The 15223-nt window shown below is 40.8% G+C and overlaps 1 protein-coding gene across 1 annotated transcript in view; it reads left to right on the top strand.

Annotated features, from left to right (window-relative positions):
- Positions 1 to 15223, top strand: part of LOC109514338 (E3 SUMO-protein ligase PIAS1-like) — a 69606-nt gene that overhangs the window by 45593 nt on the left and 8790 nt on the right. The window contains exons 3-9 of the mRNA XM_019867343.1: positions 9839 to 9923; positions 10023 to 10161; positions 10277 to 10411; positions 11833 to 11938; positions 12805 to 12878; positions 13137 to 13297; positions 13797 to 13933. Coding sequence (XP_019722902.1) covers positions 9839 to 9923; positions 10023 to 10161; positions 10277 to 10411; positions 11833 to 11938; positions 12805 to 12878; positions 13137 to 13297; positions 13797 to 13933 — 837 coding nt within the window. The remainder of the gene's footprint in view (positions 1 to 9838; positions 9924 to 10022; positions 10162 to 10276; positions 10412 to 11832; positions 11939 to 12804; positions 12879 to 13136; positions 13298 to 13796; positions 13934 to 15223) is intronic.

Below are 15223 nucleotides of genomic sequence, written 5' to 3'. Positions count from 1 at the left end.
CCGGGACCTCAAAGAGGCTGGCGAACAGCACCAGGGACCTGTTTTAAGTGCCTTTCAGTTTACACCTAATACACCAGAAAACAGCGAGACCAGCATATGCATAAAACACACGACCTATTCATCCGTTTTGTGCATCAGAAATCTTGCATTGGAGAGGTTACAAGTTGGTTGGAAATCGCTATGGTAATACAAAAATGTCAGGTATGCATCATAAAAGTCGTATTTGACTTTTATTGAGGGGAGTAATGATTATACTGTGTAACACGTCCATTTTTATCATTGCAGCAACTGTTTTAGATACATTAGCAGCTGCAAACATTAAAAAAACATGCATTCTTCAAAATATATTCATGCATGTATTTTCAGAGATTTATGTTATTTGTGTGTTCATTAAATCTTAATAGCTATAAATGTGCATTTCTGTCTTGATCAGTGAAAAAATATTTTATCCTCACTCCAATAGAGTATGTTGTGCTGATTAAGATTCTGTGATTTGACTTTTGACTTGCTTGAACAAAGTAATGACTTGACTCGCTTTTGACTTTTGGTGTGACAGAAAGACATATAACACAGCCAGCTTTCTTCACTGGCTAGATTGATCGTTAGTGAAATGGGTCTCCGTAGGTACTTTATGCTCTTTGACTGTACACTAGGTAGCAGTGTTGCTATAAAAATACTATTGATATGAAAAAGGTTGTGATGTTCATCGCCTATTAAGAAAATACAGTGTTAGGCTACACCCTGGCATTGTTATTTTGCCTCCGGACACCACAAACTTAGGACGATTAAAGGGACGGACGAAAATCCACGTTCCTCCTTGCTTCGTCCGTCCTTTTTAAAAAAATTGTTGTCTTCCGTCCCAAAAATGGATGTCCTTCCGGGACGGACGGACAGACCGTTCTGTCCAAGGGACGGAATGCCCACCTCTGTTGTCTGGAGTGCCCATCTAGTATCTACCAGTTATTTAGTAAAGCATTTAAATGCTCTGGCTTTGTAGTTATAAAAATCATTATAAAAAAAAAATAAAATCATGGAAATATGCTGGTAACGTTTTTCATTAGCATTTTAATCGAGGCAGAAACTATCATGTCATTTATTTTCCTGCCAATGTGTGTACAAGCACAGTGGCTGCAACTCTGTCATTGCAACGTTTCCTCCTTCTATTGTAACGTTGTACTAAATGTGTTCTACCCATTCCTCTTATGTTTTCTCTCACCACTGTGTCTGTCATCATCCGCTTTGCATGCAAACATTTGCATTCAAAGTGAGAAAATTGCACAGACCCACCACTGTGCCTTCAATTTGAGTCTGAATTGCATATAGACGTAGTCACTCACACCCTGATACAGTACTGCACATATGGTTCCTTCCAAACACAGACATACTTCGATATTAATAATGTATACGTGTTCTCTCATTAGTGAGAGAAAGGGTGAATGAGAGAAAAAACAAGAGGAATATGGTGCATATAATTTCACCAAGCTGAATATTTGAATGGTTCTAAAAGACTGCTCAGGCTCGTGTGATCGCCATATTTAACCTAATTATGAGGAAGAGAGCTCTGTTACCTTGTAATCATGCACATATGCCTCCCTCAGATCCACTGATTGGTATTCATACTACTCCCACAATTGTTTCTGCATCCCCTTTTGCCTCATCCACAGTATCATTTACAACAATTCCCTCCCCCTCACTCCTTCTGCTGCATTTATTCATGCCCTTACAGCCTATTGCCATGTGTGTCATAGAATGCTAAGATGATACTCAATTCCAATTTATCATAGCTGAAAAGGTTGAAATTATGACAAAAGTGCATTCATGTTAACAGTCTTGGATTGTATGGCAAATACATTAGGTTCCAGTAGCACACACCTCACCTCAAGAAGTATTACGACAGTGAGTCTGATTCATTTCCAACTCCAATGAAATTGAAACGTGTACGACGAAAATAAAAACAGATTTGCAAATTCAGATGTTCAGTGATCAAAATGATGATAATACCCGATCAACGTTTGGGAACAAAGGACAATATTTGTTGAAGCTTTTCTGGTGGAATTCTTTCCCATTCTTGCTTGAATGTCAGCTTCAGCTGTTGAACAGTCTCCATCCATCCATTCATTTTCAACAGTGCTTCTCCTGAAGATAGTCGCGGGGAGTTGTGGGAGCCGAGCCCTGCTGACTTCAGGCAGGAGACAGACTATACCCCGAACTGGTCGCCAGCCAGTCACATATAAGGCACATATAGAGTATGCATTGTCATATTGTACGCTTCATAATGCGCCACAAATTTTCAGTGAGAGACAGGTCTGGACTGCAGACAGGCCAGTCTAGTACCTGCACTCTTTCACTACAAAGCCACGCTGTTGTGGCACATGCAGAATGTGGTTTGGCATTGTCTTGCTGAAATAATCAGGGGCCTCCAAGGGACTTGGATGGCAGCATTTGTTTCTCCAAAACCTGCATGCACCTTTCCACACCTTTAATGGTGCCTTCACGGATGCTGGCTTTAGAAATCTGCGCTGATCACAATCCAGATGTTCTTTTCCTCTCGGGGCCCAGAGTGCACGAAATCCATGATTTCAAAAAATGATTTGAAATGTGGACTGAACAGACCACAGTACACTTTTCATCTTAGCGTCAGTCCATGTCAGATGAGCTCAGGCCGGGAGAAGCTTGCAGCATTTCTGGCTTTTGTTGAATCCAGTCACCTCCACAAGTGTTGGAACATCAAGGTCAATTCCTTTGCTTTTGTTGTATACTGAAAACACCAGCTTTTAATGAATGGTATTTACATCAAGATGTGTTTCACAGCTAAGAAAGGAGAACCTTTTGTTTGAAGCCACCGCCTTTTAAAGTGAGCAAAATTATTGTAATGAGCATTATTAAATCACATTAAAGTGAATAACATTTAATATTTGGTGGCATATCCCTTTCCTCACAGTAACTGCATCAAGGATGCGACCAATTTGCGACTTCACCAAACTGTTGCATTCTTTTCCATTCCTTTACTGCAGCCGTTTCTTGGGGTTTCTCCCTTCAGCCTCCTCTTCAGGAGGTCAAATGCAGTCTCTATTTGGTTACGGTCCAGTGATTAACTTGGCCAGTCTAAGGCCTTCCACTTTTCATCCTGATGAAGTCCTTTGTTGTATTGTCTTTATTTGTGTGGTCATTTTCTTGTTGCATGATGTCGCTTCTCCTGATTAGTTTGGTTGCGTTTTTCTGTAAATTATCAGATAAAATGGTTTTGTCGATTTCAAAATGTATTCTGCTCATCAACAAAGACTTTGAAAAATGAACTGGAGACCACAACACAAGTGGTCGGATCTTGGTCCTAATGTGATTGCTAAGGCCTACAATTCACTTACCATATAAGGGGAATTATCCTGTTACGTTTACAGAGGAGATTTGATTCATTGTGGCGACTCTTGCATAGGGTTAAGCCGAAAGCGAAGATAGTTTTACTCAGTGTGGCGCATGTTCACTTTTAAGAGGAAAAATAGAACTATCCAAAAGCGCATAAAAACTGCCTGTAATTCCTCTTTTGTGCTTTTTTTACCTAATTTTGTCTGTTAGTGTTGCAATGCCTAATGTTGTTAATTGTTGCATGTATGCTTGAGTTTTATTATAGGTTTATAGTTTGGCTTTACTTTGAATCACTTACCGAAGGGGTAGATAATATTTGCCTTTATATATTTTTTAAAGTGTCAAATTTGAATTAACCTTCTATATTGAAAGAAAACAAAACTGAAAATGGCTTACTGTATTTCCAAGTAGGGCTGGGTATCGATTCTGATTTACAAAATCAATTTGATTCAATTCACATGGGCCCGATTCAGTTCGATTCCCTTTGATTGGTTTTCGATTCGGTTAGCGAAGGATTTCAGGCAGTGCCAATTTTACTTTAATGTGGAAGACATTCTCCCAAAGAAGCAATACTGCAAATAGTACAAACTTCTTGTTTTAATTTGGTGCATTCGTAAACATATATATTTACCTAAAATAATTACATGAATCATGTATGTTTGTGCGACCCGATCAAAATAAAAAATAATAATTTAAAGCTATTCTAACCACAGTGCAGGCTGTGTAAATAAAGTGGCAAAAGACACTACAAACTCATGACATTCACATTCCTGTGTTTGTCTCACAAAGTGTCAGCACAGTACTGTCTTTGTGTTTGTTTTAATGAAACACATTGTTCTGATACGCTATTCTCGTGCAGTGACAAGATTTCACGTAATGCATGAAGTCACGCGAATTTATGGGAAAAGGATATTAAAAAGATGGATTGATGGTTTTATGAATCAATATCAGGCTATGAAAAGGCAAATCTACTTGCTTTGATTAATCGAAAAACTAATTTCAAACCCAGCCCTATTACCAAGAGATAGAGACTCCAGTTTTTTAAATGCATTTATCCAGTTTTTTTTCTTTCTGCTAAAATACCCTATTGGCCCGAATATAAGATGGTGTTTTTTGCATTGAAATAAGACTGAAAAAGTGGGGGTCGTCTTATATTCGGGGTCTAGACATTACCCATTCACGGGTCGAGACATTATACCCATTCACGACGCTAGATGGCGCCAGATACCAATGAAGCGAATGCTGAACTTGACTCCCCAGGCCAAAGCGAACCCCTGTCACGAAGAATAAAAATAAAAATAGCGGTAGCACGAAGAAGAAAAATAAAAAATAGCGGTAAGTAAGAAAAGAAAAGAAAATAATAGAAGAGATAACAGAAAATGGAGAAACGTAGCGACAATCTGGAGAAAAGTGGGTCGAAGATCGGCCAGGTTAACCGGCAACTGAGGAGAAGTTATGATGTAATTTACATTTCAAAAACCAGAAGCCATTCATTTACGAATGTGATTGCACTTTAGTTTACATATTTAAATGTTCAGATATTAAGATTTGAATGAGGCAAAATAACATGCTTTTTCTCTCAAATATATTGTTTTAATCATTTGTTTCAGATGTACTGTAATTATTTTCTCAATAAAAATTAATTTGGTGTTCAAAAAGTCTTTTCTCAAACTTGAGTCTTGAAAAAGAGGGGGTCGTCTTAGAATCAGGGCCGTCTTATATTCGGGCCAATACGGTAATAAAGCTCAGTAAAAACGACCCAGCCTTGATGAAACAAATGACCAGAACTCCAAGCTGTGCTGACCAACAGAGTGCCTCCTGACCACTAAAAATCTACTTCAATGCGAGAGTGGCTGCCTTTTCAGCAGCTCCTATACTTTTTGTTCTTCTACTTTCTTCCTTTCATAACTTTGCTGCTGTAAATTGGGAATTGTTCCACTGTGAGACGATTAAAGGTTTTCTTATTCTTATGATAATGTTCAGTGTTCCTATGCATGTTGTTTGCAGCTGCGTTGTCTCGGGCGTGGCCCGCCTAGCACTGACACAGCCTGGAAAGTGTGTACTATTTGCATTGAAGAGAATAGTGGGACCAGCTGCCAGACTGCGAACACAGCCATCTAAGCATTTCTGTATGTGTACACTGGAATGCCTTAATGAGCTCGAGGACCATATAGCTGCAGCGCAACCCCATTCAGCGCTCAAACAATCCCGGTTCTCAGTCAGGAGGACGTTACACAGGTTTGCCTTGTAAATTCTAGATCTCACTTTTTATCACTCATTGTTCGAATCGTTTTGTCTTTTTTCTTTTGTTTTTCTGAGAATGGAGCTGTCTTTTGTGTTTGTGTGCATATGGGTCTGCTTGCATGTGGCGTACTAAATTAATGAAAAAGTAGCAAAGGCCTGACCGAGCTAACGAACTCCAGCTGGGCTTTGTTGTGCTTATTAAGCAGATTGAGGAAAGTAAATTCTCTTGAGCTTAGCTCATACCTCAGACCAGACCTAAAGCAAAAGGTTTTTGGGGGGTTAGGGTTTTTTTTCTATTTTTTTTTCACTTTTTTGCCAAAATCAGCTCTATTAGCGTATTTCACCTTTTTAGAATCACGCCCGTATTTTATGCATGATCTGCCAGGTTATTTCAAAAGAAAACAAAGCCTCCTGTTATCTTTAAAAACAATCCAACAATTGGGATAACATTGAAATATATTGCCCTAAATTGTGGTGAATAGCTCTCCACCCTCTGAATAACTATACAATTGTATTTGGTATTCACTTTAGGTGGTTAGGTTACAAATGGACAAGTCAACACAATTGATCTACCTACCTTTGTCCTTCAATCTGCTCTCCCAATTGTTACGTTTTTTTATTTTTTTTTAATTTATCATTTATTTTTGGGGGACACCCACGGTTTATGGTAGCTGACGGGAAAAGAAATTTCATCTGTGCTGTATGTTGCACATTAAGCATATTTGACAATAAAGTTGACTTGACTTGACTTGAACAGTTGGACTACATATCGTATGGCATGTGGATTTATACAGGCTGGTTTTAGTGACACAACGCAGAAGCTTTTCACTCGCAAGTCGCAAAAGTCAGTTATGCATCGCCTAAGTTATAGACCAGAACAGATTTTCCCTCACAATGAACGGTTTTCACTTTACCTTTACTGCATGCTGTCTGTAAATCGAATACATGGGCACACATGCTAAGCCAGCCAAAACACTTTCAAGAAACTGACGGTTTGCAAATACTGTACAACCGCTGCGCACCTATTGAGGGCCTAGCGTCTACTCACCATTAAATGTCTCAATATGATACATTCAAGGTGCGCAGACAGTTAGATAAAAACAATTGTAGACAATGGAATAATGAATCCAGCCATAAGCAGTGATAATGTTATTAGATGTTATCAGTTTCATAATCCAAAACTACTGAATACTTTACTCAAAATAGCAAGAATAATTTGACAATCCATTTGTGGGCTAAAGAAGAATAATGCCTTCTGGTTTCGTTTGCTTGCAGATTCAGTGAATATATTGTGTGATTCTCTAATAGCTGTCAGCTTTTTGGGGCGCTGAAAATGAAGCTATTACTTGGTTTACACAGCTGAAACACAATAATAATAATAATAATAATAAGACATTTATTTCCGCCACTGATTGGGGGTAGCAACCGAGTCCTTTCGCAAAGCAGGAGTCTGCCTGGCATGCAGACAAACAGATGACAGGAACATGAAAAAAAAAATCCATTGAATGATAAAACTTTTTGAGTTGAGGTCTTGGTTAACAGACTTATTTGATCGTGCGCGGTCTTTTTTTAACCATCAAACTTGTGGAAGTCTGTTTCAATGAAAGTCATTCACTCAAACGTCATCGATGGTCGACTTTGACCCATCACATGATGGGTGATTGGATGATTGTCATAATTTCTGTCTTAGTTTGTCAATTTTATTAACGCACAGTTTTTCTTTCAGTTCCATGGTATAACCACCAACACGCAAGAATCAGATCAAATTGAGTAACTGGAACGTTGTTTCTTCATTAGCTTTAGTCTTATGTTTCTTCCAGCAAAATTCATACAGTACACCTCTTGTACGTCAATACAATACTATGTGTGATGCAGAATAACCTGGTGTTCTAGTCTCACTGCATTCATGCGTGTTGGTTTATCTTTGTCGATGACATATTTGCAGATGAAACATTTGCCCCAAAATAATCTGAGCATTTGATCAATAAACAAAGCCTAATCTGATATTACCACAAGAATTCCGATGTATGTCACAAGCCTTTTCTTTCGATTGTCTCATCAAAACACAATCATGTCAACCACCTGTATTGGATGCTTTTGGAATGTATCACATAAGGGTTTAGGCTTTCATAAAACAACTAAGATTAAAAAAATAAATTGTTGAGGCGGTATCGGTGGTATCGGATTTGTGGCCGTGTGGTTGTTGGTGCCTGTCATGGCGGCAACTCCCGAACCTGCTGGTGGACACCAGCAGTAAGGGATGCCGTCGAGCTGAAGGAGTCCTATAGGGCCTTTATGGCTCGTGTGATTCTTGAGGCAGCTGATGGACACAAGATGGCAAAGTGGAACGTAGCTTCAGTGGTCGCCAAGGCAAAAATGGAAAGAATGAGGCCATAGAAGCCAACTTTGAGTTGAGCTCCTCCTTCTCCATGTCAAGGGGAGCCAGATGAGGTGGCTCGGGCATCTGATTAGGATGCCTCCTTGACGCTTCCCTGGTGAGATGCTCAGGGCATTTCCCACCAGGATGAGGCCCCCGGGACGACCCAGGACATGCTGTCTCCGGCTGGCCTGGCAATATCTTTGGATCCCCCGAGACGAGCTGGGAGAAGTGGCTGGGGAGAGGGAGGTCTGAGCTTCCCTGCTAAAGCTGTTGCCCCCGTGGCTTGACCCCGGATAAGCAGTAGACTATGGATGGATGGATGGATGGGCTAAGATAAGTACGAGCATACCAAAAAAATACTGTGGAAGCGAATGGGAGGATTCCGACTTTGATCAGTGTTCTGTCTGTTTTCGTGATTTTTCATCCCGCTTATGTAGTGAACATGCGCCTTTAAAAAAGAGGCAGTTGCATGGCTGGAAATTGAAAGTGAACGGGGTTGTCACCTTTTTCATGTCTCTTTTAGCCACCACTCTGCAACATGAGAACAAATCCAGTTTTGTGGTGAGAGTGACTTCGAGTGCAATGGAAGAGTGGGGTGGGGGCGAGAGTGAGAAAAAGCAAGCAAGGACAGAGAGAGAGAGAGAGATTGAGAGAGAGAGAGAGAGAGAGAGAGAGAGAGAGAGAGAGAGAGAGAGAGAGAGAGAGAGAGAGAGAGAGAGAGAGAGAGAGAGAGAGAGAGAGAGAGAGAGAGAGAGAGAGAGAGAGAGAGAGAGAGAGAGAGAGAGAGAGAGAGAGAGAGAGGGGTGAGAGTGATCGAGATCTATTTTTAGCTTCAGTTGCCCCGAATAGAAGTCTGAAAGCACATCATATGTAATTTTGTTCTGTGGCACAGACAGGCACCAAAATGCATCAAGAAAAGACACGTTCCATAGAATTTATTAAATGTCATTGAGGTCGTCCATAGTGTGGTTGGTAATTACCAAGCAAAAGAAATATTCTGAATATTAATGACCATGTAATTATCTTGAGTCGATATACAACTGTGAGTCACGTGCATAGTTGAATGTCTTCGCTTTTATTTTGAGGCATAGCAAAGTTCCTTTGAATCATTTCTTGTATTCCTCTTCCTTCATGCCACATTCACAACCCACAGGATGAAAGACCGCTGTCATAATAATTACTCAATCTTATGATGATAGTGGATAGCCAATTTAAAATGGAACAATTGCGACATCTCTCTTCAGTATGATTGTTTCACTGGCAAATCACACAATTTTTTTTTCTTTTAATAAATACCGATAGATTATCTGTATAGTGGAAGTGAACCAGCACAGTCCCACCAGTGTGGTGAAATGTTGATTAGGAAACCATTGCACACTCATTTTGAAGATAGGAACGCCAGGAAAAAAAAAATCATACAAAATATTTTTTCAACAGCTGATGTTTAGCTTTTTTTATTACAGTCTACTGAATATATTTTTAGGCAAACAAAACAAAAGGTGCTGAAGGAGATTTTGAACAACAGCATGATTAACAGAAGACGATCTGAAAAGTGTCCAACTGTAACCCAAAATATTGGAGCTCCAGGTGATGTTCAAACCATTAGTGAAGAAGTTGGCCAGACGGTTTTCGGTTTTAAATGTTGGCACGGTTGCCACAACAGGGGAGCAATCTGACCATCTGCTGCGTAAGTTCTCGTCAAGTCAGTCCCTCAGTTGTACAGTGATTCTTGATTTGAAAGGCCCATCCTGCTCTTGAGAAGCGTGATTAGTTTTACAAAAAAATGTGCTTGTAGTGTCAATTGGTGGGAGTTGTGAATCATTTTCTGCGATGTTATCTTGTTTTCTGCAGCTTCGGACAACAGCCAGAGATTCCAGGAGACATGCTTTGCCTTTGCATTAACGCCACAGCAGGTCCAGCAGATCAGCAGTTCAATGTAAGATGAATGAAACACCATTTTGTCTGGCCAGACTAAATTATTTCTCAATTATTCATCAACATCTGTCGGGTGAAAACAATTTTTTTGTGCTTTAAGGGACATCTCGGGGACCAAATGTGATTTCTCAGTTCAAGTCCAATTGCGGTTTTGCCTGTCAGAGACAAGCTGTCCTCAGGAAGATCATTTTCCACCCAGTTTGTGTGTGAAAGTCAACGGCAAGCCATGTAACCTGCCGGTGAGAAACACTGACATACACATGCAGTACCCAAGTACCCAAATCCTGTGTTTTTCTTTGTATTTTAAAGCAGTACTTGTAATCTCACCATTTTTTTTGCCATCCTATCTCACAGGGTTATCTTCCTCCAACCAAAAACGGTGTCGAGCCAAAGCGGCCCAGCCGACCCATCAATATTACCTCGTTGGTCAGATTGTCCACGACAGTCCCGAATACCATTGTGGTGTCCTGGACTGCTGAGATTGGGAGGGTGAGAGGAAAAGGGCCGGATTTACTAAGATCCCAAAGAGTGGGCATGAAAATGCATGCTGCCTCGAACAGACTTGTTTGCGCTGTTGGGGGCCAAGATTGCGATCTTTTCAAAAGAGGGGTGGAGACTGAAATGTTGAAAAAGAGGGGTTTGAGCTTTAGTTAACTCTTGGGGGAGAGCAGCAACTGCATAAAAGTCGTCTTTTGTTTGTTTCACCTTGTCCCAGGTGTCACTCCCGCCTTACGGTTCCCCCCTTCCATTTAAAAAAAAAAAAGTTTCAATTGGTTAAATAACATTTAATAACACTTCATTACGAATAAGGTGCTTTTCTGTGGTAAGGTAAGAGGTCAGAGCAAGGCTTTGAGGCTGTGCCCACGATGATTGTGCAAAAAAAGATTGACACCTTGTAAGGTAGTGTACTCTCTCTGTCTCTGTTTTTTTTTTGTTGTTTTTTTTTAATCAGGAGAGTTGTTTTTTTTTTTAACTCAAATTAGAGGCACAATATGGCTGATTTTCGCAGATCATACAGTGTTTACTATAGTCATCTGTTGAGTCTTGACGACTGTTTTAACAAAATGAAAAATGTGCTGTTGTGGTTTTATTGCAAAATCCCACTTTAAGTCAACTCTGTGTGTTTTTTTTTGGTTTGTAGTATTTAAGTGACCCGAAGACGTGTGTAATTTTGATCGAGGTTTAAAAAAGCAATTTTAGGGAAATCATTAATTGCAGCGGTCCACATAAAATGATATAGTGAGTCAGATCCGATCCCTGGGCCTGGAGTTTCACACCTGTTGCCCTACATCAATCAGAAGCTCCAAAAAGAGCAATCCCGAAGAGACGATTTTGCACGTTCATTTTTGTTGATGGATTTTCAAATGTTAACGCGAGCAGAAAAGAGCTTTCCTCCCCATCGTCTCTCAGTTTGCCTTCGCCTGCCCGCCATGGCTCCACACAGAGGTGCCGTTTGCAGCTGCCTTTCAGATGTGCTCTTTCAAGATGCAAAATCAACCATTGGAATTCCTCTTCCGTTTGATCAATGTGCTAAATTCATGTCGTTGCATGTACTGGTACTGCTCAGAATGGCCCAAATTACCAGTGCAGCAATTTAGCACGTTAGGTAGATGCGATCTCGGGTGCTCCGTGGGTGCTTCTACATAGGTTGGCGCGCACAATCAAGTTTGTGCCCGTTTTTGCACACGCAAACCTAAATTAGGCCCAAACTCAGGGCCTGCCTTTATACACAAGGGTCGGAGTTGGTTATAATTCCCCAGAAATACAATAGATGGCAGTATCATGCCTCTCATAAGGCTCAAAAGTGTCTTTGACGAGCAGGCGTTTGTGTGATACGCCTTTATATCTCCAGTTTTTGGTCCATTGAAGAGAAAAACTGAACATAATTCTATGTTTTTTCACCTCCACAGAATTACTCTATGGCAGTATACTTAGTGAAGCAGCAGTCATCCACGGTGCTTTTACAGAGGCTACGGGCTAAAGGCATAAGGAATCCAGACCACTCCAGAGCACTCAGTAAGAACCTTCTGAACCTCTTTGTTGAGGAATGCACAGGTCCATTTATGGTGTAACAATTTGGAGATAGAAAGTTTGAACTTTGAGTTTACACATTAACAACAATTTAAAAAAACTAAAATCTCCTTGAGGCTCACAGCTTTGTTCATAAATAGCTACTGTGGAACATGGAGGCGGTTCCGTTTAGTGGATGCTTATCTCCAGCCAACACAAAGTGTCTTGAATCAATGTAATTGGCATTCTGCAGAGAAGTATGCTGCCCAGAGTGAGGAAGCTTGATTTCTATGAGGTCACGGGTCCCCCAAAAGGCTAAAGACACCAAACAGACGGCTAAAAATACCCAAGAATGGGTAAGAACGAAACATCGAGCTATTCTAAATCCTGTTTAATATTTGCGAAAGCATCTGAACCTGATACAGCTGGAGCGGTTTGCTCATGGGCAGTCCAAAATACCTGTGGACAGGTGCACAAGTCTCATCGAGGTTGTTGTGACCCCCTCAGAGGGTTGTGGAAAAAATATTATTTAATGCATTCCATCCTTCTCGTCCAGGCCAGCTTCTTTAGTTTGTTTTTCAAAGTAATATTGGTGGCCCACAAAGAAAAAGAAACATTTATTTTTACAGTACTTGTTTCTGAGTCAGTTTCAACTAATTTCCACATTTCTCGTGGGGTCTTCTTTCTATGACGGGATATGTATTTGTATTTATTTTGGCAACGTGGCAGGGAAGATAAGAAGAGGGTACGATAAGAGGACTGCCGTCTGCCAAATGCATGAAAGAAGAAAGCCTTTCCTATATTGATGCATTGAATTGACTTTGCCATTTTGCCATTGTTTGTTTTAAATCATTTTTCCCATTTGCCTCCAGTCAAAGAGAAGCTAACAGCAGACCCAGACAGTGAAATCGCCACAACTAGCCTTCGTGTGTCTTTGCTCTGCCCGGTAAGCAAGTTTCTTTCATTGAAAGGCAGTTAACAGTATTAAGATGCATTATACCAAAACCAAAGTGCCGTATGCGTTCATTGCATGACCTTCCATTGTTTTTCTACATTTCGCCCCCTAGTGTGCACCTATTCCGCCTGCTTGATGTGATTTTTTTGACATTTATGGCACCCATACATACACTGTACGGTACCTTATGCCCCTGCTGTGCGAGTGACATCTTTATTGCCTGAAGACATATTCATGCACCCCTTGCAGCTCGGAAAGATGCGGCTGATGATTCCATGCCGGGCGCTGACATGCTCCCACCTGCAGTGCTTTGACGCCACACTGTATATTCAAATGAACGAGAAGAAGCCCACCTGGGTTTGTCCTGTTTGTGACAAGAAGGCGCCTTATGAACTCCTCATCATTGACGGGTAAATGACCCCACATGGCTCTTCTCACCCGGTTAGAGGAGCAATGCAAAGTGTATTTAAACGGGATGATCTATTTCATTTGTATATGTGTTAGCAGATAAGAGTCTTTATGTCAAGCACGTTTTATTAATTTTTTAAAAATTGACTGTATTATATCTCAGCAGAGGTTGTCCGACGTGTCTTGTTTGTTTGTTAGATGGCTCATAAATATCAAAGCCTGTGCAGTGCTCTGGTCTTCTTTTTCATGCAAAGTGAACACTTGCACCGACTTGTGGCTGTCTTGTCCATCTGAAACAGCATCGTCGTAATTTAAATCACGAACCAATCAGGGTGTGATTACCTTGAGTCCAAATGCATTGGTCTCCGTTTTAATCCAGCCGTGTTCTACAGTTTAGCTGTAATGTTCAAAATTTGGCGCGCAGTGGCACCGCTTCACTCTGACTACAGGATCTACTATTCTTCTATTGCCTGATGTGGTTCTCACTGTTAAATCACTCAGGCTTTTTGTGGAGATCCTGAACAGCTGTACGGATTGTGATGAGATCCAATTCAAGGAAGATGGAAACTGGGCCCCTATGAGGACAAAAAAGGAGCTACAGGAAGTCTCCTGTGCTGCTTTAAATAGCAGCCTGAATGGTAAGAAATGTACGGTGGCGGTGGGGAGTAAGCAGCCAGTAAGACGAGCCTGTAATAAAGTAATCAATTACAGGAAGTGACAGGAAGAACATAATAGTCACTCTTTATGTCACTGTCATTGTCAGGAAGTATCCAGCTAACCAAGGATGCACATATGATAGCATATTGAATGTTTGCTTTTAGTGGACCATCACGTATTTGCAGCACAGCATTCACAAATACACAAATTCCCTGGGTTTTTTTTGGTCAGGGGTCGGGGGGTCCCTCTCCTCTGGTATTCACAGGCAATTGGGATTCTCTGTAATGTGGTGGGGAAAGGTCTGAATTATTATGTTTTTCTTTTGATGACAAAATACGGTCTACTGTGTCATTTGTTGTATTGGAGCGTGTAACAATAACTGAGATAATCAGTTACTGTCAGCCATCAACGTGCCACAACTTCAAACGAGTTATTTGCTCAACCAGACTTGTGTGTTGGCGGACGTTCTGCCTACAAGCACGTCCACTAGCTCCGCTCCCGCGCCCCGCCATGCTCACCTAATCACAATTCCAAAAGCAGAATTGTTATTAAGTGGGAGCGGGGAGATAAGATGGCAGCTGCTTTGGCTCACGATAGTTTCATCAAACTATGACTTAATAGAGCGTCAAACGCAATGAACTCAATGTTACAGCAGCTGACTGTACATCGTCGAGCCTATCTACCGACGCCAGCTTGTAAAGGTACAGAAATGTTTGTACGCATTTGAAATAACTGTGAAGTGTTATTGCACCTTCGTTTGTGGCGTATTGTTGGTTTAAACTGTTAATATTGACATTGATATTCACTTTTAGGGGCGTCTGTCATTTGTGTAAATTCGTTATTCAGGGCCAGGTTTGGCCCCTACAGGACGGAGTATCCAGTTGTGCCTTTGTATTTGTGTGTCGTAGTTTTACAAGTGATCAAACAAAGACAAGCCACAACACAACTGTCACTTTGGCCGATTGCTATCGACTATTTTTAGAATTGATTAGTTGGTTCCATCAAATAATCTGATCAAGACCTTATTTTGCATGTTTGGTAAGTGTTGAATGCTTCAAAAAAAAACAAACAAGAGCTAAGCAAGCAATAATCACAAGAGAGGCCCGACTTTTTGAAACGGTGAGCTACTTCTTCAGTACTGATTAATGCCAAGGGCTATGCTTCTGGGCTTCGGGTTTGACTACTGGTAAATGTCATTTCCAGGTTTTTACTACTATTACCTGAAAAAAAGATTTTTGTACGATTAAAGTAAAACCCCCCCCCCCCCCCCC

This window comes from Hippocampus comes, unplaced genomic scaffold, assembly GCF_001891065.2.
Source record: "Hippocampus comes isolate QL1 unplaced genomic scaffold, H_comes_QL1_v1.1 scaffold2, whole genome shotgun sequence".
Lineage (NCBI taxonomy): Eukaryota > Metazoa > Chordata > Actinopteri > Syngnathiformes > Syngnathidae > Hippocampus > Hippocampus comes.
Note: the sequence above shows the minus strand (reverse complement) of the source record. Positions and strands in the feature narration are given on the sequence as shown.